At 33.2% G+C, this 24,781-nt stretch overlaps 2 protein-coding genes and 2 long non-coding RNA genes across 6 annotated transcripts; 2 read left to right on the top strand and 2 right to left on the bottom strand.

Moving 5' to 3' along the window:
- Positions 1-3,431: 3,431 nt before the first annotated feature.
- LOC117236868 lies at positions 3,432-4,895 on the top strand. Its single transcript, XR_004493911.1, has 2 exons — positions 3,432-4,615; positions 4,703-4,895. It is a non-coding gene; the product is annotated as an uncharacterized LOC117236868 (long non-coding RNA).
- Positions 4,896-6,022: 1,127 nt separating this feature from the next.
- On the top strand, positions 6,023-12,734 carry LOC117236816 (vascular endothelial growth factor A). Of its 2 annotated transcripts, none has more exons than XM_033500115.1 (6): positions 6,023-6,258; positions 8,977-9,070; positions 11,097-11,308; positions 11,386-11,496; positions 11,714-11,971; positions 12,428-12,567. In XM_033500115.1, the coding sequence occupies exons 1-5, from the start codon at positions 6,100-6,102 to the stop codon at positions 11,927-11,929; spliced, it is 792 nt and encodes a 263-aa protein (XP_033356006.1). In that variant the 5' UTR covers positions 6,023-6,099; the 3' UTR covers positions 11,930-11,971; positions 12,428-12,567. The 2 variants fall into 2 exon arrangements, with proteins under 2 accessions (XP_033356006.1, XP_033356005.1); XM_033500114.1 differs by having other exon boundaries at positions 6,024-6,258; positions 11,714-11,895; positions 12,428-12,734.
- Positions 12,735-16,549: 3,815 nt separating this feature from the next.
- On the bottom strand, positions 16,550-18,242 carry LOC117236886. Its single transcript, XR_004493915.1, has 4 exons — positions 18,173-18,242; positions 17,709-17,776; positions 17,276-17,343; positions 16,550-16,989 (listed from the first exon to the last, which is right to left on the bottom strand). It is a non-coding gene; the product is annotated as an uncharacterized LOC117236886 (long non-coding RNA).
- Positions 18,243-20,503: 2,261 nt separating this feature from the next.
- Positions 20,504-24,539, bottom strand: LOC117236869. Of its 2 annotated transcripts, XM_033500234.1 has the most exons (5): positions 23,761-24,041; positions 23,334-23,540; positions 22,268-22,520; positions 21,745-22,166; positions 20,504-21,565 (listed from the first exon to the last, which is right to left on the bottom strand). In XM_033500234.1, exons 2-5 carry the CDS (start codon positions 23,347-23,349, stop codon positions 21,096-21,098), a joined length of 1,161 nt encoding a protein of 386 aa, XP_033356125.1. In that variant the 5' UTR covers positions 23,350-23,540; positions 23,761-24,041; the 3' UTR covers positions 20,504-21,095. The 2 variants fall into 2 exon arrangements, with proteins under 2 accessions (XP_033356125.1, XP_033356126.1); XM_033500235.1 differs by lacking the exons at positions 23,334-23,540; positions 23,761-24,041 and adding an exon at positions 24,121-24,539.
- Between the last annotated feature and the right edge of the window lie 242 nt (positions 24,540-24,781).

The following is a 24,781-nucleotide window of genomic DNA, read 5'->3' as shown; positions in this document are numbered from 1 at the left end:
GCCAAGTTATTAATTTATTTGGGAACTACTTGTCGTTCCAATAAACTATAACTGATTCAGAAGCAAAGGTAACAAATGGTAAATTTACTCGAAAAACATACTAAATTAATTTCCATATATCTGGTATGTTGCCTACTTCTATAGTAAAATCCATCTCAACCTTTCTTACCTGAATTCCGACGACAATTGTAATTTCGCTAAATTTCTCTTTAATCACGTACAAGATAACGATCATTGACTCCACCCTAGGAGAAATCGTGTCGGAGGTTTAAACGCGATTTGTCGTCTGTAAAATCGATCATCGACGCCCCAGATATTCCACTCGTGCACAGCGAATCGCGGATAAAATCTCACTGTAATATGCGTACGTTTGAGAAATCGACGCGACACGTTACGCACGTAAACGATCGTCGACGCTACGTACAACTATGTACCCTCTGGGGAAAAATCAACCCTTCACTGGATACTGGAAGAGGCGTAACAAACGCTCGAGATCCATTCCCGCGATAATCGAAATCGTTTTTTTCACGCACGCCACTTCGACTCGTTCCAATTTCCCCGCCACTGAATTTCCCCCCCCCCCCCACCCTCCCCCCTGGTTGTTCGTTTAAACGTTTTCGAATAAAGCGAAGCGGCTCGTAAATACGATTATGGGAACGTGCAATTACCCTGTTAACTATCTTTTCGATGCATTAAACGTTTAAAATGATCGTACGTCGCCGTAGGATGCGAAAGATGAACGAGAAAAAAGAAATTTATGTACATCGCGACTCTAATGAGACGATGATTTACTTATTTATTCATTAAAGTAAAACAGAATCTCTCAGTATCCATAGCAAAGTGAAAATAATAGTGACGTATAGGAATCAAGATTTTCAATAATTGAATTCATCTTAACTTTCAAATGTATTAATATGGCGATAGAAAAATACGATTCGGTTTAAGTGGCGTTAATAAGTAAATTAATTGATAGTCAAGAATTTGATTAAAAATTTACGTAAAAGATACGTAAAAAATAGCTGAATGAAGACTCCTCGAAACGTCTGAGCGTTATCCGAAATGCGATAAACGGAAAAATTTCTCACACGATTCATTGACCGTAGGATCTTTTTTACGATTTAACGTTTCTATGAGTAAAGCACTTATCGCGCGATCATTTCATTGCTTATGTAGTAACGCGCGATGGCGCCACTAACCGATCCGATTATTTAACGGAATCACTCGCAGAGGAAGCTAAACAATCGAATTATTTATAAACAAACAGCGCACGTCACAATGCTAAATACGTAGTACAGAAAGCGATCGTGTTAACTATTTCTAAAGACGCAAGCAAAAACTGCTCCAAAAAATGACACTATCAAAGTCGTCATCGAAGGTTATCGCCACGGTCGAATACTAAATTGGTTATTTCTCAATCATTTAATATAACTTCGACTATGTATTGCATCGTACTTTAAGTAACTACGTAGATAGGAAATTTAATCGATCTTGTCAATGAAAAATGTCGATGCACTAACATCGATAGAATTAAATTCGTCGGGATTCGATTGTTCCGAACATTGAACGGCAACACGCGTGCCAAATACTTGAAAATAAAAAAAAAACCTTGATCGTTCGCCGAAAATATCACTAAAGGTTATCGCGCCCCGATGAAAATGAAATGCTGCCGTCGAGCGAGTTAAAGTTTAGTAGAAAACCAAGAATCGTTAACGAAACGAATGACAGTCGCGATCCTCCGTGTTAATCGTTCATTCATGACACAGACAATTGTGTTTCGATTACTTATATCTATTACCTATCAGTGAGTTTCGTTGGATATAGAACGCGAACGTTACAACTAATTTGGTTGTGGTTGCAGCCGTAGAACGATGCGATTATGGAACGCGATACTCCTATTGCTCCTGATTCGCGTAGTTCTCGCCAGCAGTTGGTCCTTCGCAAATATCATTTCGTCCATTTGGACTGTAACGAATTCCAGTAAAAGATTACCTTCCGCTACAAGCTATACGGAAAGGAAAAATGTAAATTTCACAGCCGGTGACGTAACGATTCTAGGTACGATAATAGAAGCTCCTCCTCGAAAGAAGATTTGCCCGGCGCAAGAAAGATTGGATCGACGTGGAATATGCAGGAAGGTTTGGTAAAGCATGTTTAAAGGGAACAACGCGTTAACGATGAAACTTATTGTATGGAATTACCAAATTATCTTTTCTCGATGATCGACAAGTTGGTACATCGATCGAGAAACTTTGGAACGAGGCCTGTCTTGATTCCAGAAACTAATACGTTGGGTATCACGCGATAACAGTTTGTTGTTACCATCGATACTCACAGTACTGATAAGACAGTGTTTTACACAAGACCCGGAGAGACACAGTTTCTTTGCTATCGACGAGTTTTCCAACTTCGTATTTATATTCGAACGCGAAGGCCGAGTCAGCGAGATCTGGAAATCCAACCAGTGTAAATGAGTAATGCGAATAGTGTCACGCAGTGGAAATGCAACGACGATAAAGCTCGTGTCACCACGTCACCGAAAAGTTGTAAAAATTTTTGCTAATATTATTATCGCGGTATTATCGTGATTCAGTCTTCAAAACTTCGTCGTCAATACACTTCGCGACTTTGCTCGCAATAAATTACGTTGCATGAGCAACTTTTGTCTCGAATCTACTGTTGTTACCGTGTCAATTGCAGTATTAACATTTTAGTAGATTCAGCAAAACGTTAGAAACGAAGTCGAGTCTTTCATCGTTTTCAAGATGAGACTCCTGTGGATTGTACTGACGACAGCATTCGTCTTGTTTTTATCCTTGCACGTCGCAGATACAGTAACACCGAATATATCGAACGTAGAAAAGAAGTTCGTGCCATTCCAGAGCAACAACAAAAGCGTTCAAACTGGATCCTTCATCAACGTCCCGATTAATTGTCCACCGGACAGAGTGAAAATTGGGAATCGTTGTAGGGCTATCTTTTAAGTGAGTAGAAATTCTACCTGACAAGGATGCTTTGAAAAACAAAAATGGGGAAATCATCTGTTTAAGCAATCTTGTATAAAAAATATATATAGAATTGTAGAACTATGGAACTGCAGAATTGTAGAACTATGAAACTGCAGAATTGTAGAACTATGAAACTGCAGAATTATAAAATTATGGAATTGTAGAATTGTTGAATTGTAGAATTCATTGTCAGTTATAGAATTATCAAACATAAATTTATGAAATTATGTGAGGAAATATTGATAGCTCCGATAGTTTCATAGAAGCGTAGTTTCTGTTCAAAATTCGAATTAATTCTAGATGCCACATTCGTAATAAAAAATCATTTCCATTAATCTATATCGAGATTTCTAGTCATTTCTTCGTAATGAACACTTCGTGACAAAGAATTCCCAAGTCGTCTAAATCCTTACTAAAATCCTACAGGATTCTTCTTTCCTGAACGCAACGTCGGTAAGGAAGTGCATGCAACACAAGTGGATTATCTAACGAGCAAAGCGGCAATTCGAACGAAAAAGTCAAAAAATTTCTAAATTAAAATAGAAATATAAGAAGAACCAAGTAAAAAACATTGATACGATGCAGATATAGACTCGGCCTCGAAAGATTGGAATTATCAATTTCTGCGAGATTAAGAGGAAGGAAACCGCTTTATCGCTTGTTCGTAATTCGATTAGAATTTCCATGAATAAATCGAAAGGTTAAAGACTATGCAGAACGACATTTTTATATTATTTTATATCAAGCGTATATCTCAATTATGTTAAATCAATCATTTATAAATATATAAATTTATAATATATAAATCATTCGCGTCAGCAGGACATTGGAATCTGACTTAACATATAGAGATAAATAATCTGCGCAAGGTAAAATACCTTTCACGTGAATTCCAATTTCCTGTATGCTACAATTTGTGAAATATGTATTTACATACAAATTACGAACTAGAATACGTTTTGTAATTTACTTATAAAATTTCATCTAATTGTTATAGATATATACTTAAACATCAATAGAGAACAACCTATTCGAAATAATTTTAGGCTCGAAATGCCAGAATTCATTCCTTTGTTAAATTACCAAACGCGAATAAACTCATTAATATACATATGAGTAACACAACTACGACGTCTAAAAAATTTGCCTACTACGTACCTACTAATTATTAATTTATGGTATCGTTAAACTATCATGCGTAATTATCAAGTGGAAACCGCAATGTGCGTAATCAGGATATGAATTGTAACCGCAAATTAGTATGAATAAAACGAAAAAGAGAAGGGGAATTACACAGAAAGCGATATATTACACATATTTTCATTGCCTCGTATTTCAGTATCCGATTTCTGTCTCGACAATAGCTTGGTGAATAAACTAGGATCTAAAGAATCTAACGAATTCTTAAAAACAGTCCTATCGAAATTGTTTGTATTTTCTGCATACGTGATGGCTCCATTACGTTTCATTATCTTTGTTCTTCTTCTGTGTGCTTTCGTCGTTGCAAACGAATCCAGGCCCCTTACTTTCCCAGAAAGAAGACGATGTCCACCAGGATACAGATACATTCGTAACGTGGGATGCAGAAAAATGTTAGACATTTTTAGAAGGTAAGTTATTAAAGATCAATCTCGAAAATTATAAAATTTCTTTCGATACCTGGTGCAATTGTATATTATTTTTTCCATTTGTTCCAGTCGAGTCTAGATAAGAAGTTCTTCCACAGTTCTTAAACGACTAATTGGACTCGTTCGAACCATCAAGGATTAATGGCATATCTATATTCTTTATCAAATATTGCAAAATGTATAGCCAGTTACTCTTTTGCGACTGTACACGTTTATGATTCACAAATATAAAGTAAATAACAATTTACTGACGCATAGTTTATGTCATGGTTTTTTTTTTTCAATCATTATTTGTCAACGTAAGATAGATAACTCGATCAAATTGAATTTATGTACTTTTAAACAGACCGCGATCTTGATATGCACGCGATAATCGATCTATCGCAAAATTTGTTGCTGGGAAAATGGCTGCTCCCTTTGGCTTGCATTCTCAATAATAAAATCGGTCTTTAGTTTTTTCTTAACAGTAACATTAACTCTAAACAAGATAAAACCCGCATAAAATTCTACATAACGTGTTTAGGATAACAGAATTACAATTTATTTATAGTTCTATCGTTAAACTATAGCGTGACTAAAATACGATATATCGCGTTTTCAAATTAAGCTGCAATTATTAATAAACAAAAAACAATTGCTAGCATATAACTATACTGTGATTACACTTACACATTCAACGTCAGCACGTTGTACTTCTACTTAAATAAATTAGCACCTTGAATAATCGCGTTATCAAGGGCAATCTCGGAATAGTTTCATCTCGCATGCAAATTCATCACCTACGTCGCATATTAGCCCCGTAATCGTGAAAATTTGACTGAGTAACACATAGACTTAACAATGTCTACGTTGAGCATATCAGAACAGTTAACAACGTTGCACAAGTTTGTTATTAACGACACTATGAATCGATGATCGTAACAATATTATGACTTAATGACTCAATAAGACAAAAGATTAAGCAGATATTTAAAAAAAAGATTTAGCTGCCCGACCAGATAACTCCGTGTTCATAAACAGTATCATCCTGATAACGATCGGTAATTACCGCAAACAAAAATGATACTATTGCTACGGTGTTATAGCGAAATCGTGTGATCCGTGCTCCGTATGTGTGAGAATACGCGCGTATGCATTAGCGTGTGTGTAGCCAGAAATACGCGCCGAGCGTACTCGCTTCGGCAGTCGATCGCGGCGCGAGCATACGAACCTGTTCAGGTGTAACTTCCTCGCGTTTTCCTCGTGCATCGCAAACAGCGATTTGAGTGCAATGCAAACAGCGAGACCGAGCGTCACGTAAACACGTGCAACTATTATTTCTCGTAATTAAAATCTGTCGTCGCCGATACATCTGAACGCGTCAAGTTCGCGTCAACAAAGAACGAATTTTATGGTTCAAAGACAATTATCCTCGCATTTTTTTTTTCTGGTGAACACGCGGAGTAAAACGACTGAAAATAGCAAAAATGTCGCAGTTAATCAGATACAGAACGCTCGTTCTTGTGATTTTTTGTGGATTGGTGATGCCCCATAAGGCTGACATATTATTTCCTGACCAGATAAGTCCAAGACAGTCAAAGCCTCCGGTCGAACCAAGAACAGCAGAAAACATCGCATTGTTATTGGTAAAATCAATCACATATTTTATCGAAGAGATTCGAAAGCGTTACATGTATTTCGTATTTCACGAGTGGAACGCAAAGAGACTGTTCACGAGCCGCGTTGCAACACTCCCACGTTTTCACTTCGATAAATAGCGCAATTATGTTATCCCGCGGAGCATTGTGAAGAACGTACGTAGCGAACGTTTAAAAATTAATTTGATCGTTTCGTGTGCAAAAGGCACTGGGTCGTAAACTGGCACAGGTCGTATTTTTTATCGTCGTATTTTTACGCGAATATATATATTGGTCGTTCGAACCGTTAACATTTAGCAACGCCATTAATCTTTATGAATAATGATCTTATATTTATGAGTATATATACTTCTGAAATTGATCGATCAACGGAATGTTTTTACTACGAATTTAACATGAAAATCGTAATACACGATGATTATCGAAAAAATATACACGTAATATACATAATACACGTAATATACATAACACGTGCTATCAATTGTAGTGAATTGTGCGGAAGTCAGTCATCCGTTTCGGTTTTGCTACCGTATCGTTTCCTATTTTTCCATTATCTTCGCCGTACACTCGTTAACTTAAGTAACAGTATGAAAAACGGTTGACAGTTCCTTCTGTCGACGATAGGCATTGATATTACGACATCCTTGCGAACGAGAGCACGATTGCTTTTCCCGCAAAGATCTGAATGACGTCGAAGGCCGTATAACACTAATGTCAAGGATGTACGTGGTATAGAAGCAGGTATGAAGGTGGAAGATCGAGATTGAAAAGTAAAAAACCTCGCGGTGCACGCTTAGGATTCCTGTCACGTTGTCGGTGAATCGATATATAGATAATTGATTACACGTCATTCGACGTTCGAGCGAATACCTAGCCGATTACTTTGCGAAACACGGTTAATTTTATCAGGGAGAGTTGATAAAATTCGTCCTTTGAAAAACGAAACAAAATTAAAAAGTAAAACAAACAAACACAAAATTAAAAAGTTTCCAAACGATCTGTATTTATGTACAGTTTTACTGACTAATGTGACCCTCATTCCTCTGAAACCAAAGAGAAATTTAGGTTACGATTTGAAAAACATATACACAGCGATGCTATGGTTGCAAGGTGAAATCTATTCCCCCAAAAGGTCGTCATAAATATCATTTCGCGAAGATAATATTTGTTTGGTCACGGCGCCATCACCGTATGTGTACAACGCATATTTCACTGCTACAATAGGGTTATACGACCGAGTTTAACGCCAGGTGTAATAGTCGATCTTTAAAAGTCGCGGTAAAATTCCTGTAAAGCGCCAAGAGACAGAGCTTCTTGGAAAGTACAATGTCTTGGATTTCTCAGCTATGCAAATCGCGAAATACGTAATCTGTTTATTAAAATGCTGGTCGTACCGTTACCAATTCCCTCCGCACCTGTGGAAATATTCAAGTTAACGTGTCAGATCGGTGACAATTCATCGATATACGTGAAATAACTATAGTACGAAATACATATACACGGTAAATTGTTGACTGGTCATGTCACCTCTGAAAAATTCGAAAAGAAACGAATGAACCGCATCTATCGAGGCAGAACGTTAACGCCAAAGATGCTTCTGAGAAATCGGTTCAACGTTTTGCGGAGTTTTTAGTGTGCACACGATAGCTTGTTCAAAACCAGTTTTAGGTGGAAAGGCGAACGTGTGGTTGAAAAACGACTCGACATGCCAAAGTTGGGAGTCTCATACCAGTGACCAAGACGTAAAAAATGCTTTTTAACAACATTCTAAATATAGCCGCGGCGAAGGACTAATCTTTTTTATAGTTTCCCGGATGATTGACCTAAAATCATTTTGTACCTCTCATGATTACCTTAGTTGCACGAGTATACACAATCGAATTCGATGATTCATCGATTAGCCATTAGCAGGAATATCCCGATTACTACATCGAGATTCCACCGTTCGTACATTTTCTTCGAGACTAGGGTATTTCCAAACAAATATCGTGTCCCTTTAGATTATTTTAATAGCACGAACGGTAGCATAGCAACTCCTATTTTTCGATATCATATGACCCATATTAGAGATCTTAACGCATTGTTCAGAACATGATACGTCAGTACATGATACGCGCATAACTGTTATCTAACCAATGTTCCTTTCAATTCTTCATTGCTTAATATGCATGACAAAACATTGGAATTCCTGATTAGAATCAGGTGGCTGATTAACATGCCTTTTCTTCTTAAAATTGGTTGCGTGTAACGAACGTGTATCTAATAAAATGGAAGAATGACTAAGGATTTTCCAGGAAAACAGCTACCTGGTTTTTGGTTCATCTTGCACAATTCAACTAATAGTATTAATGATATTTTGCAAATCTCAGGTTACGAATTATTAGTACTAATCAATTTTCTTACTTTATAATAACAAATATGGCTATGTAACAAACGAAATTTTACAAATAAAATTGTGAAAGAAACATTTACGATTTACAACTTGTTAGTTCATTAATATTATTAATTAATACATTATTGCGCAACAGCTGTTTCTTAATCAGGGCTTTATTGGCAATAGCATTGTATCATTTTACCATTATCAGTTGTGGTATTGACTAATCGAGATAACGAAAAAAAGATAATCCCGAAACAAATAGAGAACGTAAAAATTTCTCCACAAATTATGTTTTTTCTTTCGTAAAGAAAATGTTCTATTCCTTTCAGCGGTCGCAGTCATCGGAAACAGTCAGGAAAATCAATTCGCCAGAAGAGTTCCTTCGAATGATCGGTGTATCGCCGTCACAAGTCTTCCTTACTAGTAAGTGTTTACGTTCTTAAATAGATTAATATCGTTCATTATGAATGTTACTTTACAGGAAAATTTTTACTCGGTAATATTGAAAGGAAAAAATATCCGTAACGTAGACACGATACTACTATAACGATGCAATATAGTAGGAAATTACAGCAGGTAAATTGGCTATAACTGCAACAAATATCGTCTGTTTAGATAAACGCGTTCACCTGAGTGTTATCTTCTAGTGATTACATTGTATAAACAACCTCGACTATCAGTGAACATGAGAGCATTCAATTGACCGCAGTACAAAAAACGTACTTAACATAAAAGTCTTATAAGCGTATACTCTGCAAGTAAAATTACGTATACTTGCAGATATTCGACTTGAAATTTCATTCTTCTATCTAAATTCGTGCAATACTGTATCGTCTTACGTGTTCACTATTCTGATATAAATATTATTAGATAAATCTTAAAACAAACTTCTTCTTATTCCTGTGGTTACGATCGTCTACACCAATGACGGTCTGTTAAAGACAAGGAGAGTGGCAATAATGGCATACAAGGATCTTTCGTTGCCATTTCCATTTCCAAGTTTTCCAGGAAGCCTTCATGGTCCTCAAAGAAATCAAAATCATTCAAAAAGCAATCGAAATCGTTCATGTTAGGTACCTATCTACTAGTAATTTCATTGATTTCTTGTAAACTGGGTGGTAGTTTTCACTTTAGACTGTTCGAATCGTATTCGTAACATTTTTAGTTTTATACGGTTGTTCCAAGGTTGAGTTATCGAGCGGAATGATATACGCAATCTGCAATTTACATGGTCGCCTTTTAAATGCGAAAATTAGACGTGACCAAGATCTACGCGTAAGATTAAACCGCTTAAATGTAACGAAATAAAAACTTGAGTCGTGCAAAAAGGTATGATTATATGAAGATGGTCTTAAAATGAAACGATAATCTTCATTACTGTTTGTCCATTATTTTATGTGAACACGATCATAAAAATCGAACAATAATTCTCGTTATTGCACAAGAAAAAATAAACGAAGAGTATTAATCCTTATCTTATTTCGAAAAAATTTCGCGAAAATTCTATTTCGTCGTTTGCTTGTACGTACTTAACTTCAACGACATCGTGTCCATCTTCTCGACTACACTCTCTCTTGATGGTTGGTGCAATTTCCTCTTCCAATTTTATCCTATTAATGCTTTACTCGATCTCTTCTATGTCGACGACGACATCTCGAGCTTGAAAAGATTACAAAGATCACCCTCGCTTAAGTCGTAAGATGTGTCGTCCATTACGCTAATTTCCTTCGCATGGATTTCATTCTGATTACAGTCTCTTATGACGTTACACGTTGATGACATTTCCGTCTCTTGAAAGAACTTAGGCTTATAGATTGCCTCATTATGACTACTGGTGAAATTACCATCATCTTTTGCCCATTTTTGGTACTTCCCATGGTGATACAAGCAAAATATGTTTCCACGTAAAGATCTTAATTTTAATCTGCTTTAATGTTGTAAAATCCTTTTCCAACATTAACATTCTTCCTCCTCCTTCTTTTTGTAACTGCAGTTGACATATCAGCGATCGATATCGTATTCGAAAAAATACATATTTCTAGAATTCGTATTATAAGCTTCCATAAAGGCAGACACGTTTATCCTGCCTTGCGAATCAACCTGCCGAACCAATCGGAGACCACATCCTTCAACAAGTGACTTTCTAAATCGCAAGAAAGATCATCGACCAAAACGAGATAACTATTGAAATAGATAGTTCGAATGAAAAATAGTTAAAGCGAGTGAAATAGTTTGCGCGTGTTCCTCCATTTTTAAATTGTGTAATAAGGTGTGACGAGTTCTACGTTAGAAAATGTCCAAGTAGCTACTTTTTACGTCAAACCACAGAAACCACACTGAACTGGATATAACAGGAATTTAGAGGAAACGAAGGAAAATCCTCTGATTAACTCAGGATCATAATCGCGATCCGACCTTTTGCTTAACAGTCTAATACCTTCTATTCTAGGCAGAATGGGTGAACCTGAAGAACGCTCGAATAGTGAAATGGCAAAGCAAGCTAACTGTGAGCCTTCACCAACCGTAGTTCCTACATATCAACGTAACGATCCATCTATCATCTATTTTCCCCGGTGTACACGAGTGAAAAGATGCACAGGTTGTTGCGGAAACGAGTTACTCTCTTGTCAGCCAAAGGAAATAGAAACCCGAAATTTTGAAGTAAGACAGCTCGATAAATATATAATTACAGATAAACAATAATGTTCGAAATAATTACATATTACGAATGTTTGAAGATCATGCTGGCAAAATTGACAGCGCAAGGTAGATTCGAGTACCAAGGCAAACAAGTCATACCAATAGATGAGCACATCAGATGCGGATGTGACTGCGTAATAAAACCATCGGTAATTTGAGAATAGCCAATAATTGAGATCTTCCTCCTTAAATTAGTACAATCCGCTCAACACCTCAACAATCCATGATAACTTTAACGTTATAATTTTCATTACACTTTCATCATACACGCCGAATGCATTTATACGTTAGAGAGCTAAAGAATATTAAATTCAAAATTTAAGAAAGATAGAATCTAGATTATTTTATTTGATAAACTTTTTTCAGGATTGTACGCCCAAACAGGTTTATAAGGAGAACTTATGTAGATGCGTGTGCAGCAACACGGACGATCGAGCGAAATGTATTGAACACCCAGATAAAATCTGGGATCCGATATATTGTAACTGTTCTTGTAGAAACGCACATGAATGTTCGACCGGCTTCTTTTACAACCAGAATACGTGCAGGTGTGAACGTTCTCCAGTAGAACAACGGAAATAAGAGCACACAATCCTCACTGTTCTCTACTGTTCTATATATCTTGTAAGCTGCGCGCGTTACATTAAATGTTTTTTGAAATTTCTTTCTTTTTTTTTTTTTTTTTTTTTAATAACTTTATTTTTCTGCTTCATTCGCAAGAACTAATGCTTACCCTCATAACTTATCTTCTTTAATACTTCTATGCGACCACTACACATTTGACTGCTACTTTATGTTAAATCAATCATTGCATTGACGAGAATCTACTGTATCCTGTTGTGTATGTATGTGTTGTGTATGTGTTTCCACCCTGCGCTTGCTTTTATACGTTACAAGAGAGATAATTAAACTATTACTTCAGCTGAATCAAATGAAATAAAATATTATTTTCTTCTAATGAATGAATTCATCAATGCACATTGTGTGTTTATTAACAGCATGCAAATAATTTTTTTTATAAAGAAGCAAGTTGAAGGCTCAAACATAATGTCAAACTTTTAATACTCAAAAATATTTCAGATGTGAGCAATTACCGATATCTAGATCCTGGTTTACATCTACGAAAGGGACTGATTATAGATTTGGGCAAACACAAAAACCAGATGAACCACCAGTAATAATTCCTCTAGATGCAAATGATCCTAGGAGGAAACCTAAACCAGATCCAGAATAGAAGTCTTCCATTTATAAACTAAATGTGAATCATAAGACTTTTATAAGACAGCTATTTTAATAGCACTTATTTAAGTTAATTTTTCACCTTTGTGCCATTTTGCTACACACACACACACATACACGCACACACAATATATAATTACAGTATTTACATAATATGTATTATTAATCCATTCTTGTATAAATGAATGTACTCTTAAAATTAAAACGCACTGTGATATAAACAAATATAATTATTTAATGCATAAATGTACTAGCTACACTGTTTAGCATCAATTAGCAAAAGGTATTTTATTTATACATCTTTTATATATTGTCATTTTAAAAAGTTATACAATTATTGCGACCTATCCTATCTTGATCTTATTCGAATACTGCCACTTTCGATCGTTTTGTAGATATATAAAATCGCTGTTTTATTAACTTTTAAAGGAGTTCTGCATCTTTCAAATTGAATTGTTCATCAACGTCCTAATGTTCGCCGGGCAGGATGAGAATCGAAAATCGTTGCAAAATTTATTTATATATAGGACTTATGTACAGTTTTGTATATTATAAGCTAAACTTCAAGAAATATAAATTGAATTTTTCAGCTATAAATGTTTCGCATAGTACAATCACAATCGCTGTCAATCAATCAAGATTATATTATTGTCATGTAATTACTGTATTATTGTCACTTTATTATCATGTAATTAATAATTCTATATATGAAATAATACTGATTGCCTACGTCTCAACGCGTGTAGGTTTACTGCAAATGGAAGCCCTTCCCATCCACGATCCTTTTATGCAAAAATATATTAATTCTGCATTTAAAAAGTAGAACACCTCTTTTTATTGGTCCTAAAGCAATTCCTGAAACAATCTTCAAAATAATTTAAACGAAGACGAAGATTATTTGCAAACCCTACCTATAGAAATCTAAAGGCTTTTCTGTAAGTCCTGTCTACATAAAAATTTAAGGATCTATTGTGGAAACCATATACAAAAGCCTAAACGTTACAAAGAGGAAGAATGGAAAACTACATAGGACATTATATGGGATACGAGTCTTCTTTTGCCAATCTTACAATGAATCCTGAAACAAACTCAAACAGAAAAAATTTGGTAAAATTCTATGAGGCTATCTATGTGTATGTAATTAATTACCAAATGAAGAGAAAAATTATTTGAGATGCTATTAAAAGATACTCATAGTAAAACAATATTCATTACTGACGAACGAACATATTTTAGCAGTATTTTCATTAACAAACACTATGATAATTCGGGGTGTGTTGAAGAAGAGAACGAATCAGTGACCAACATGGCCATCAGAATACGATCAACAGACACTCGATACAATCCCAAGCAACAGGCTATGAGTGGATTACCTTTTCTTTCTCGCGACTCTAATTCAGTAAAGCTAAATGTAAAATCGAAAATTCTCAATATAAATTACGAAGAGTGCTCCATATAATATTTGCAAGTATTAATTAATATAATTAACTACTAAAAGTAAAAAAATAAACAAAAAAAATTAAAAAACTCTCAAAAGCAAAAGTAGGATGTCTTAGTTATACATATTGATGTATGCACTCGTATTTAAATATTCATAACGTTAATAACGAGTGTAATGCTGCATCAGATGATTCAGGAGAAACTGTTCTTTCACAGTCTAGTGAAAGAAAATTGGGCTTGATATAGGCGCAACATTACTTCAAAAACCGCGATCATTCGTCAACGCAACTCTAACTAAAGAACTAATTAAAACAATCGCGATGAAAGACCGCAACACTAATTCTTAAAACAAATTTAATAAAAATTATTACATATTATTATATATGAAAAGAAAGCTACTTCAAATACATATTACGATAGAAATTGTAATACTATAAAAGTAATGAAATTTGAACATTTCTAAATGTAATTTTAAACAAGGGGGAACAAAATTAACTCTAATACGTATATTATTCTTTAGAAAATTCTATGAATTCATAATCAAAATTGCAAAAGACAATCGCGATGTCATAATTCGCAACACTAAAGCAAACACGAATATCATTTTTTCGCAATTCTAATTCAAACCGTAATGAATCTCTCGCAACGTTAATAAAAAAACCGCAAAACTTTTATGATTTATCTCTCGTAACACTTATAAAAAAAACGCGACTTGCTCAATATGGTGATGGGTCGACATATACATCGGCTTAAAAAATGGAAAAGAAATACTACGAAAATACTACAAACGAGCATAGTGACAAAGTAGTAACGAGAATGATTTTCCATGTCCTGGATGATCCAGAGGATGGAAAAACATTAGTAGTTGCCCTCTTCCATGGCAAATTTGCCGGGCCTCTTCGGCTCGTAGCCTCTTCTTTCTTCGGGTGTTTATACTTATAAAAGTGAAATAAAAAAATATATCGCGGAAGCTGGACGACTAAGGATCGTAATGATCGTTGATCGCTCGCATGTGCGTGCTCGAGCAATAGATAAACGTTCGTTTCGAAACCTACTCCCTACTCGCGTCCACGTCCGCGAAATTCGAAAAATCGATAGACAAAGCCAGAGACAAATGGAATGCGCCATTCGTGGTAGCTTCACTATCGTTTTTTCAAATCAAATTTCCTGAAACAGGTTGGACACGCGAAAACGCGCCTACCCGATCACAGACTGTGCCAACCTGCCCGGCCCTACCTACTTATAATTAATACACACACATACCAGACAGTATGCTACCTATCCTACCTAGCCCTATATTTAAAAAATTGCAAAACAAGCACACCAACACATTCGCTCCACGGTTCTCACACATAACTCGAGCGCAAAAGCCTACACTAGAGAGACGTCCCGGGACGCCTCCGACACTCGAGTTCCACACAACTTTCACACTCTAATTTACATACCATTTTCCTGAAATCGACTGACGATGGCTAGCGACCATTGCGTAAAATATGGTAAAGATACGTGTAGGATATTATATATCGAATATTGTTAATGTTAATTAGTATTCATGATCATGTTATATAAGCATTCTTAATCTTTGACATGTTATGTCATTTGGAGAAATTGAGAGATATGGTTGAAATAAGTGGTAATTTGATACCGTTGTAATTGAATATTACTGTTTATTATATGTTATATTTAATAGCATATCTAAATATTTTCATTGTATATTGTAAAATTAAAGTTACAATGGTTGGAATCATAAGACGACGCAATTCCACAGCCTAACCACACACACAATGTAGAAAATACGTCGGGCACGATACGCTAACGCAATGTCAGTCGCTGAGAAATTGTTCAGCTTATAAAGTATCCTCATCATGCCCATTGCCTTTCTCCCACCCAAGTAGCACCTGGGCACGTGAGTGAGGTTTTGGCAATGAACATGGAATGGGTTAAACCTGAAAATCCTGAGCTAAAATTATGATCAGAGTATCTATTTGGTATAGTTTGTATCTAACGGGCTAATATTCTTTGATTTTTCATTTCCATTTTATTTCCAATTTTAATAACTCTATACTTTACTTTGTTAATTTAACAAATTACTAAAATGCTAAACTTGAATGAAAGAAATTAATAAAGAACGTATCTATTAAAAAACAAGTTAGGATTGAATGCAAATACATACTATTAAATTCAATGAATAATAGTGAACTCTAAGTGAAATGTCTGTGAAGTTTCAGTCGCGAAATGTTTTCTTGCACATGAAAACTGATGCATTCTTAGACAGACTGAACTTTTATATCTTCATATTTCAATTTCAAATTCTATTGAAATTATACTGAATATGGAACTCGAATAATAAAGTTGTTCAATACTATTATAAAATGGAAGATAAGTATTGTCACTAACATTATTATAATAATTATTATAATGATTTCTATCATTATCGTAATTTTCACAGTGACGAAATCGGAGGGTATCCGATTTCTTTGCTTTGAAATACTCAGAGTCATTTTAATATCCGTTGTCTATTTATTTATTCATACAAATACATGCTCATATAAATATTTAATATTTTCAATCACATATACATATATCAATTGTCAACATTACGTTATCCATACTAGTTCTTTGTTATTCACAATGTATTGTTATCAAAATTCAAAAACGCGAGGTGCAAGAAAACCTATCCTGAACTAATAAATAGATATAGACAAGAAAATGTTACTACTCACGGATATAATAAATATCCGCGGTCACTATGCTCGCAAAAAATTCTACGTAATACAACTAGTCACCCGTGTCGATTCGGACCATTCATTCTACGACATGATTGAGTGACTGGAGGAACAAAAGTGCATGCGACTCACCATTAAACGGGGAGAACGTTGCACTGGGTCAGCGGAAGTCAAGTCTATCATCAAGCAATCTAGTCTAGCGTCAAACACATGGCAAAAATGGAGGCTGTGAACAATCTGTTACAAAGCATAAAATATTATAATTTGCTCTTAAAGGCACAGAGTTAATTGTTTGAAAAATTTGAGCTAATAAAAGATTGCTATTCATTAAACTTGAAATATTAATATAAAAATTGGATCTCTAATAATTTTTTAATCATATCAGACATATATTTTCATCTTATAATTATTATTTATTATTATAATTATTATTGAAACTTTAGGTTATTCTACATCTTACTTCATTGGAAAGAAAATTATAGAAAATAAAATTAATTCAAGCACAGTGTGTAAAATTACTTACATTCTTAGCTTTTGTAGCACAGTGAGATCCTCCTTAAAGAATAGAAGGAAATGAGAGTTGTAAAAAATCTGTAAAACATAACATGAAACATTACAATTTGTTCTTAAAAACAGAGTGCTGATTATTTAAACAATTTGGAAAGAATGAAAGATGAAAGTTTACTTATAATAAAGTTTGAAATTCTAATAAACTTTAACAAATATAAAATTTGAAACTAATGTAAAATTTTAGAACCTAGAAATTAAAAATCTAATGATTTCTGAAGCATGTCAGACATTTGTATCTTATAATTCAATATTAGGACTTTGACATCTTTTTTATTTCAATAGAAGAATAGGAATCCTAATCTCCCAAATTTTCTTAATTAGTAGTATTTGAAGCAAAATATACAAACTAGAGTTAATTTAACTATAAAGTAAAGATATATACTTACATTCTTGGCTACTGAGCCATCGTCAGACCTTCCTCAAAGAACAGGAAGAAGTTGAGGCTTTGAGATATCTGTAACAGTAAATAAAATATTAAGATTTGTTTTTGGAGGCATATTTTGTTGATTATTTAAAATATCTGAGATAATAAAAGATGAAAGTTCTTAAATTTGAGACTTTAGCAATAATGAAACTGATAATTCAATAAATTCTAGTATAAGTATGGGAATTGGAACTGAAATATAAAAGTTTAAAATCTGAAAATTTAGAATTCAATGATTTCTGATGAACGTCAGACATTTCTATTTTATAATTGACTGTTAACGCTTTTAAACTTCTCATTTCAGTAGAAAAGAATTTATAATTTTTCACATTATCAAACATTTTCACTTCTTAACCAACAATAGTTCAAATAAAATACAACAAAATTGAATAAATTGAAATGCAATATACAAATACATATACTAACATTCTTGAGCTTTTGGAGAGGCTTTATCCTCTTGAAAGATGCACTGACTCATCATATATTTAAACATATATTTAAAAAACATATATAAAAAAGAAAAAAATAAAAGACTGCGTTAACGCGAACGTGTTGCAAATTTACTTAATAATATCTTACTGTGTGACTTCACATGCGATTGTTTAATTGAATTTAATCAAAGCTATCACGATTTGAAAATATTGAAATAAATTATTGCACAACAAACACTGACTCTATCAACCGCATTGCGCGCGGTCACAAATATTCTCTGAAAAGAAAATTAATTAGTTGGCGGAGAGATTTTCTATCGAGAGTTTGTTTAAAAAATACTGCTATCTTTCTACAGTTAAGAAATGATTATTTAGAAATTGGAATATATGTTACAGTTATTAGTTGCAAATTACAAAATATTTCTCAACATTGAAGAATGTCTGTGAATACCGTGAACGTGATACAATAATAATTTATAAAAATTATCATGTAATTGTCCGTTAATAGAGCATAAAACTCACTCCACTAATATTCTATGTGGTTTGTTACAAATATCCCAAAATGTTTGCAAGAAATCAAAATTTCAGAACTAAATATGAGTGAAGAACAACACTACGCAAAAACGCGCGCGAAACCTTAGTTTGAAGCGACTGAGCGTCTAATTGCGCGCCACCTCTGAGAAAAAACTAGAAGTTGCAAACATAAATGACATTGACTGTAGCATATTCATCGTAATATAGCAAAATGTGAAAGATTTGAATTGAATGGTCGAATGTTATAATATTTATCGAAATAATTGAAGCTATTGTGAAACTATTAAGATTTCTACGTTGCAAGATCTGTCTACATGAGGCTATTGTTAAACTATCAAGAATTTTACATTTCAGAATACAGAATAAATTGAAACAATAAAATGATTCATTTAATCCGTTTGAAATAAGAAAATGATTACATATATTCCAATTAAAATGATTTATTTAACCTTTCTTATATTCATCTTAGTATTTCAAATAATTAGGACATTATGTATGGTAAATTTATTATATATCGAATATACATATTCGATATATGTATATTGTATGATAAATATGAATTGTATATCAAATATAATTTAAGTATGAAACTTATATGTACCAAATGTTACCTATGCCTCAACGAAAAGACGATATAATCATTTATATATGTCTATCTTTGTTAAAATAAATTAATTGTTATGACATTTTTATGAAGATTTATCGGATTTACCATTAATCATCGTGGCGTCCATACGTTAATTATTCATGTTACTTCGATGTAATTCGGCTCATTTCTGCAATCAACTAATTACCTACACAAAACAGAACCAAAAGTTAAACCTAAAACAAATGTATAGAGTGATGACAAATATATATTCAAATAAAACAATAATCAAATTCCATTACAAAAAGCTTACAATACATGACACCGATAATGTCAGCAATCAAACAGTGATCGAAGAAAAATCAACACAGAAAATTTCAAAAAAGCTACTTAATTCCGTTATCTTGATGTTCAATGAATTGTTAAATAAACGCGTGTATTAATTGAACAATGTTAATAACGAGATATAAGTGATAGTAAAAGAATAATGAAAAAGCAAAAGAACGCCACCAAAAGGTTAGAATACGTTATAGACATAATACAGCGCGATATGTGTTACCGCACTGAAATTAGACAGCTAAATGATCTGCTCTCCAGTTTCGCCACGCAATTCCTAATGTGATGGGGAGGGGGGTCTACATTCGTAAACATTGTATGTATTGTGTTGTTTTGGAACATGAGTTGGCATGTTTATACGCATTACTTCTCACAGAGTAACAGAAACTTTTATATATACATACATACGTATTATAAGACCATTATTTACACGATTAGATACGTACATTCTTAATAAACTTTTGAGATTATTTATTATTAGAATTATATAGTATATAAGAATTGTATAGTATGAGTGAATCTAAGGAATCAATAAATGGAAAGAAAATATTATAATAAAACAAAAATATGATGAAATAGTTGAATTTTTATATAAAGATCAAAGTTCTTTAAGAGCCATTGTAATGATCAATCCAAATATAGATAATATTTAAAAGCTAAAACTAAAACTTTCGACGCGATATATGTACTCAATTCACAATTTTGTTTCGTAATCTCACTTGCCAGAAAAGTCCTCGATTTCGAATTAATAATAAAATTAACAATTTAATATACGTATAAACAAAAAAATGGTATTTCAAATTTTGGTTGATAATATATAATACTAAACACTAGTTAACCCGTGACAATTCGAAAAAAAGACTGACAAAGTTGGTATAATCTTCAAAATTGGATTTTATTCGAGTTAAAAGAAAACAAAAATTGCATACTTAATGCTAAATAAAAAAACATATTTTAACTCAGATTTGATACTGTACGAGACAAAAACAGTTGTCTTCGTAAGTCTCTGAGTATTTAAAGAATAAGTTATAATAGGTTAATCACCAGTAACCGTGGCAAATATTGCTGACTTAGATAACATGTTAACTTAAGCAGTATTTTCTAGCGATTGGTTCATTTAAGCTTGATTACTGGTGAACACAAAATCATTCAGTTTATCACAACAGAAAAAACAGACATAATATGTGTACTTAAGTACATTGTAAGCGTAAAATTCGCAACTACGTAAACTTACGTATGGACTTATGTAGAAATAAAGAAAAATTATGAAAAATATTTATTAATTATAAAAGTAAAAAAGAAACAGTTTCTTAATCTTTTTCCAAAGATATCATCTGCCTGAAAAAGATTTTTCTAATACTATTTAAGCAGAAAAAGGGATTATTTTTTGCACATCAAGCGCTATACTTCTGCCTCTCTTCAAATTTCATTCTTTTAAAATTGTGCAACACTCGTTCATGTTTCATATATCAATATCCTGATATATTATCAGATGAATCTGATAATTAAAAGCGAACTTTTTTTTGCCTTTACCATTGCGATCATCCATATTGATGGACGGTTTATTAAAGACAAGTTTATTTTTAACATACTGAGCAGTGGACAATGGCATACAAGGATCATTAATTGCCATTTCCATTTTCACATTTCCTAGAAAGCCTTTATAATCCTCAAAGAAATCCGCATCCTTCAAAAATCCACCGAACTCATTCGTATTGGGCACTAGTCTACTAGTAATTTCATTAATCTCCTGTAGACTGGGTAGTCTGACTTTAGGCTGTACGAATGATACCGTGACATTTTTAGTTTCACACGATTGTTCCAAGGTTTGACATTGAGACGAGATGGTATATGCAATTTGCAATTTACATGGCCGCTTCCAAGTGTAAAGAGTAGCTGTAGAGAGACGTGAGATATACGTTTTCCAAGAACCTATGATTCAATGAAACAAGATTAATCCGATTAATTCTAATGAAATGAAAATTCGGATCATGAAAAAAAAATCTGAATATTATGTGAAGATAATTATAAAAGTCAAACAATGATTCTCATTACTGTTTGTTGATCATTATTGTAAACCATTATTATAGAACGAGAAAAAAAATTCTTGCCTAGTTTCCAAAATTTTCGGGAGAATTCTACTTCACCGTTTGCCTCCACATACTTAACTTGAACGATATCGTGTTTATCTCTTCGACTACATTTTCTCTTGATGGTTGGTACCACTTCCTCTTTCAATTTTATCCTATTAATGCTATGCTCGATTTCTTCTATGTCGGTCGATAAGATGTCGAGCTTGAAAAGATTGGAGAGATCACCCTCGCTTAGATTGTAAAACGTGTCGTCCACTGCGCCAATTTCCTTCGTATGGATTTCGTTGTGATTAATGTCTGTTATGACGTCACACATCGACAATGACCTTTCCATTTTTTGGAGGAACGGCTCGCATATTGTACTATTATCATTGACGAAATTATTATGTCTTGTTTGACATTCTTGATGTTTTCGATAATGACACGAACAAAGCTTGTTCCTACATAAAAACCTAATGTTAATTAAAGTTTTATTTCTAAAATTAAAATTGTTTCTTCTCATTCCATGAAATCTGTAATTTTCATTTTCACGTATTCTTACCGAGTTAAACTTTCCTTTTCGTAATTGATATCAGTGGTCGATATAATATGTGAGAATATATGCCTTGAATTCAGTTTACGACTTCGCAAGAAGGTAGACACATGTTTCCTGCCTTTGATCAAACTGCCAAACCAATACAGGACCACATCCTCCGAGAGCTGATTTTCTAAACCAGAAACAAGACCATCGACCAAAGCGAAATAACTATTCGCGAATGAAATAGCTTCCGTATGGTTTTCCATTGATAAACTACCTAAAAAAGGGCAACAAGCCTTAGGGTGGAATGGTCCCAACTATTTTTTTAGATCAAACCACAAAAAATACATTAAACGTTCGAACATTCGAATAGGAATTCAGGGGAAACAAGAGGGAAATATTCAGGATGGCAAACTTTCTGTTTAACGCGTTTTCTTCCGAAGAAAATGGAAAAATGCAGATTACTCTTGGATAGTAAGGAGGCAATTCCAGCTAAATTAGATAGTTCCAAAAACATCTTGATTACATTATCACTTTATTTAATACAATTAAAATAAAATGCTATCTTCCTTTTCCAAATGTACACTGGGTGTTTATTAATGGCACATATATGTTTCATTGTAAAAAAGGAAGCGAAAGGCTAAGATATTGTTTGAAACATGGAATACTTAAAAATGATATCAGCAATTACTATTGCCTGAAACTTAATCTCTATCTACAGAAGGGATTGGTTATAAATTCAGACAAACATAAAAAAAGGTCAGGTAATATTTGACAAGAAAACATAAACCAGATTCTAAATACAAGTAAGAATAACGATTTGTAGACTGAATCATAATTTTATAAAACAGGTATTTAATTGCACAGACCTAATTTAATCTCTTACCTTTATGTCATTTCGTTATACACATAGATACACAACATATAATTATAGTATTTATATAATAGTACCTATACACTATTATAAGTTATGAATGAATGTACTTTTACATATAATAAAAACATTGTAATATGAGGAAGTATATTTATTTAATGCATAGAACTTACATATGTTATTTTAACATCAATTAATAAATGGTATTTTACTAACTATTGTGTTTGTACATTATCGTATAAATAAGTTATAATTATTAATCTTGTTCCAATCTTGTTTGCTCCAAATCAGATTGTATGTCATCTAGAGTTTGAATCTGTTGCCTTTTTTTATTCTTTTGTATATATAACACTAATGCTTTATTAACTTTCAAAAGAGCTCTGTGTTTCTCACTTACGGACGAAACTGATTCAGATATTTCCCCTGAAATATTATGTAACAAATTGATGATTTATAGTAGCAAAAGTGTTTACAATTTGAAAGGAACTACACACATAACCTCACTTTTATTTAAAGTGTAAGTAATTTGAAAACATGATGCTAAGATTGAAAATTTGAAAAACTTATACACAAAAAATATTTAACGATATATGTAACATGTTTTACCACATAATTAACTTCATTTATAAAAATTTTCACTTACTTATAGAAGATGCAATATCACAAATAGTCGATTCTTTTGTAACTCTTGAACGTTTCAATAACTGTTCCATTGTAATAAAGTTAGGACTCAATCGTTTACACCATTTTTTTTATAAAATTAAACTAAAATAATGGAGCAATACAAAAAGTGAAAAGATCCTTCACAAATGCTTAGCTGCAGCCCCAAATGGCGCGAAAAATATCCAAATCAGTCGATCACATTTGTCACAATTATGTATGGACAAGACAATGTACAGAATATTTAAATATCATGTAAATACCTTTGCACTAAATCCCTTTTCACTCAAAATCACAATAAAAGACAAAATACAATTGTAAGATATTTTGTGATAAAATTTACCATGAAGCGATATATATTACTTGTTCGATTATCTTTATACAATAAATTGCGAATATGAAAGCTTTCTTTAGTGTTTTAGATCTGAAAGATCACGAAGCAATTCGTGTACTTAATGTGACATTTAAGTGATTTCTTAAAAAACTTTCGTTAAATGTTTATTTTAAGTCCATTTATGTTTTTTGTATGTATGCAAAAAATGTTACCAGCAATTGGATATTGTTTACTTTATTTTACTGCCATCTTCTTGCTGACAATGAAACATTATACCTTTCACTCGTGGATAATAGGTGTCGCCACATATACGATATGAGCTTAAATCATTTTTTCAGAAAAATAAATTATTAATAAGTTAAATATTAATAACAACTAATGACATATCACGTACATCTATCTGCAATCATATCAAAATATATTTAACTGCCGATTTCTCGAATTATTTTGTTTTAATCTTAAATCTTAAGAATACAATTACGAAGAATTATATGTAATTCTCAATAGCAATTTTGAGTTATTATTTTGCATTAAAAGACTATTTATTGTTGTCCGTAATTCGCGAGTTTCCAAAGAATATGAACCGAGTTGACCGATCCGGCTAAGTAAATGATAATATAATTTTGCAATTAGAGGTTCTACAACCATATTGTATGCACAAATCGGAGGT

The sequence above is a fragment of the Bombus vosnesenskii genome, unplaced genomic scaffold, assembly GCF_011952255.1.
Source record: "Bombus vosnesenskii isolate JDL3184/JDL3185 unplaced genomic scaffold, Bvos_JDL3184-5_v1.1 scf7180000013352, whole genome shotgun sequence".
Taxonomy (NCBI): Eukaryota; Metazoa; Arthropoda; class Insecta; order Hymenoptera; family Apidae; genus Bombus; species Bombus vosnesenskii.
The sequence above is the reverse complement of the archived record's forward strand: the minus strand, read 5'-3'. Positions and strand labels throughout refer to the sequence as shown.

Coding starts and splice junctions, on each gene's coding strand:
- LOC117236869 (XM_033500234.1), bottom strand. Junction 22,167..22,267: donor GAAAAGGAAAGTTTAACTCG/GTAAGAATACGT, acceptor GTTTTTATGTAG/GAACAAGCTTTGTTCGTGTC. Junction 21,566..21,744: donor CCGAAAATTTTGGAAACTAG/GCAAGAATTTTT, acceptor ATTGAATCATAG/GTTCTTGGAAAACGTATATC.
- LOC117236816 (XM_033500114.1), top strand. CDS start 6,100: ATGTCGCAGTTAATCAGATACAGAACGCTCGTTCTTGTGATTTTTTGT. Junction 11,309..11,385: donor TAGAAACCCGAAATTTTGAA/GTAAGACAGCTC, acceptor GAATGTTTGAAG/ATCATGCTGGCAAAATTGAC. Junction 11,497..11,713: donor ACTGCGTAATAAAACCATCG/GTAATTTGAGAA, acceptor AACTTTTTTCAG/GATTGTACGCCCAAACAGGT.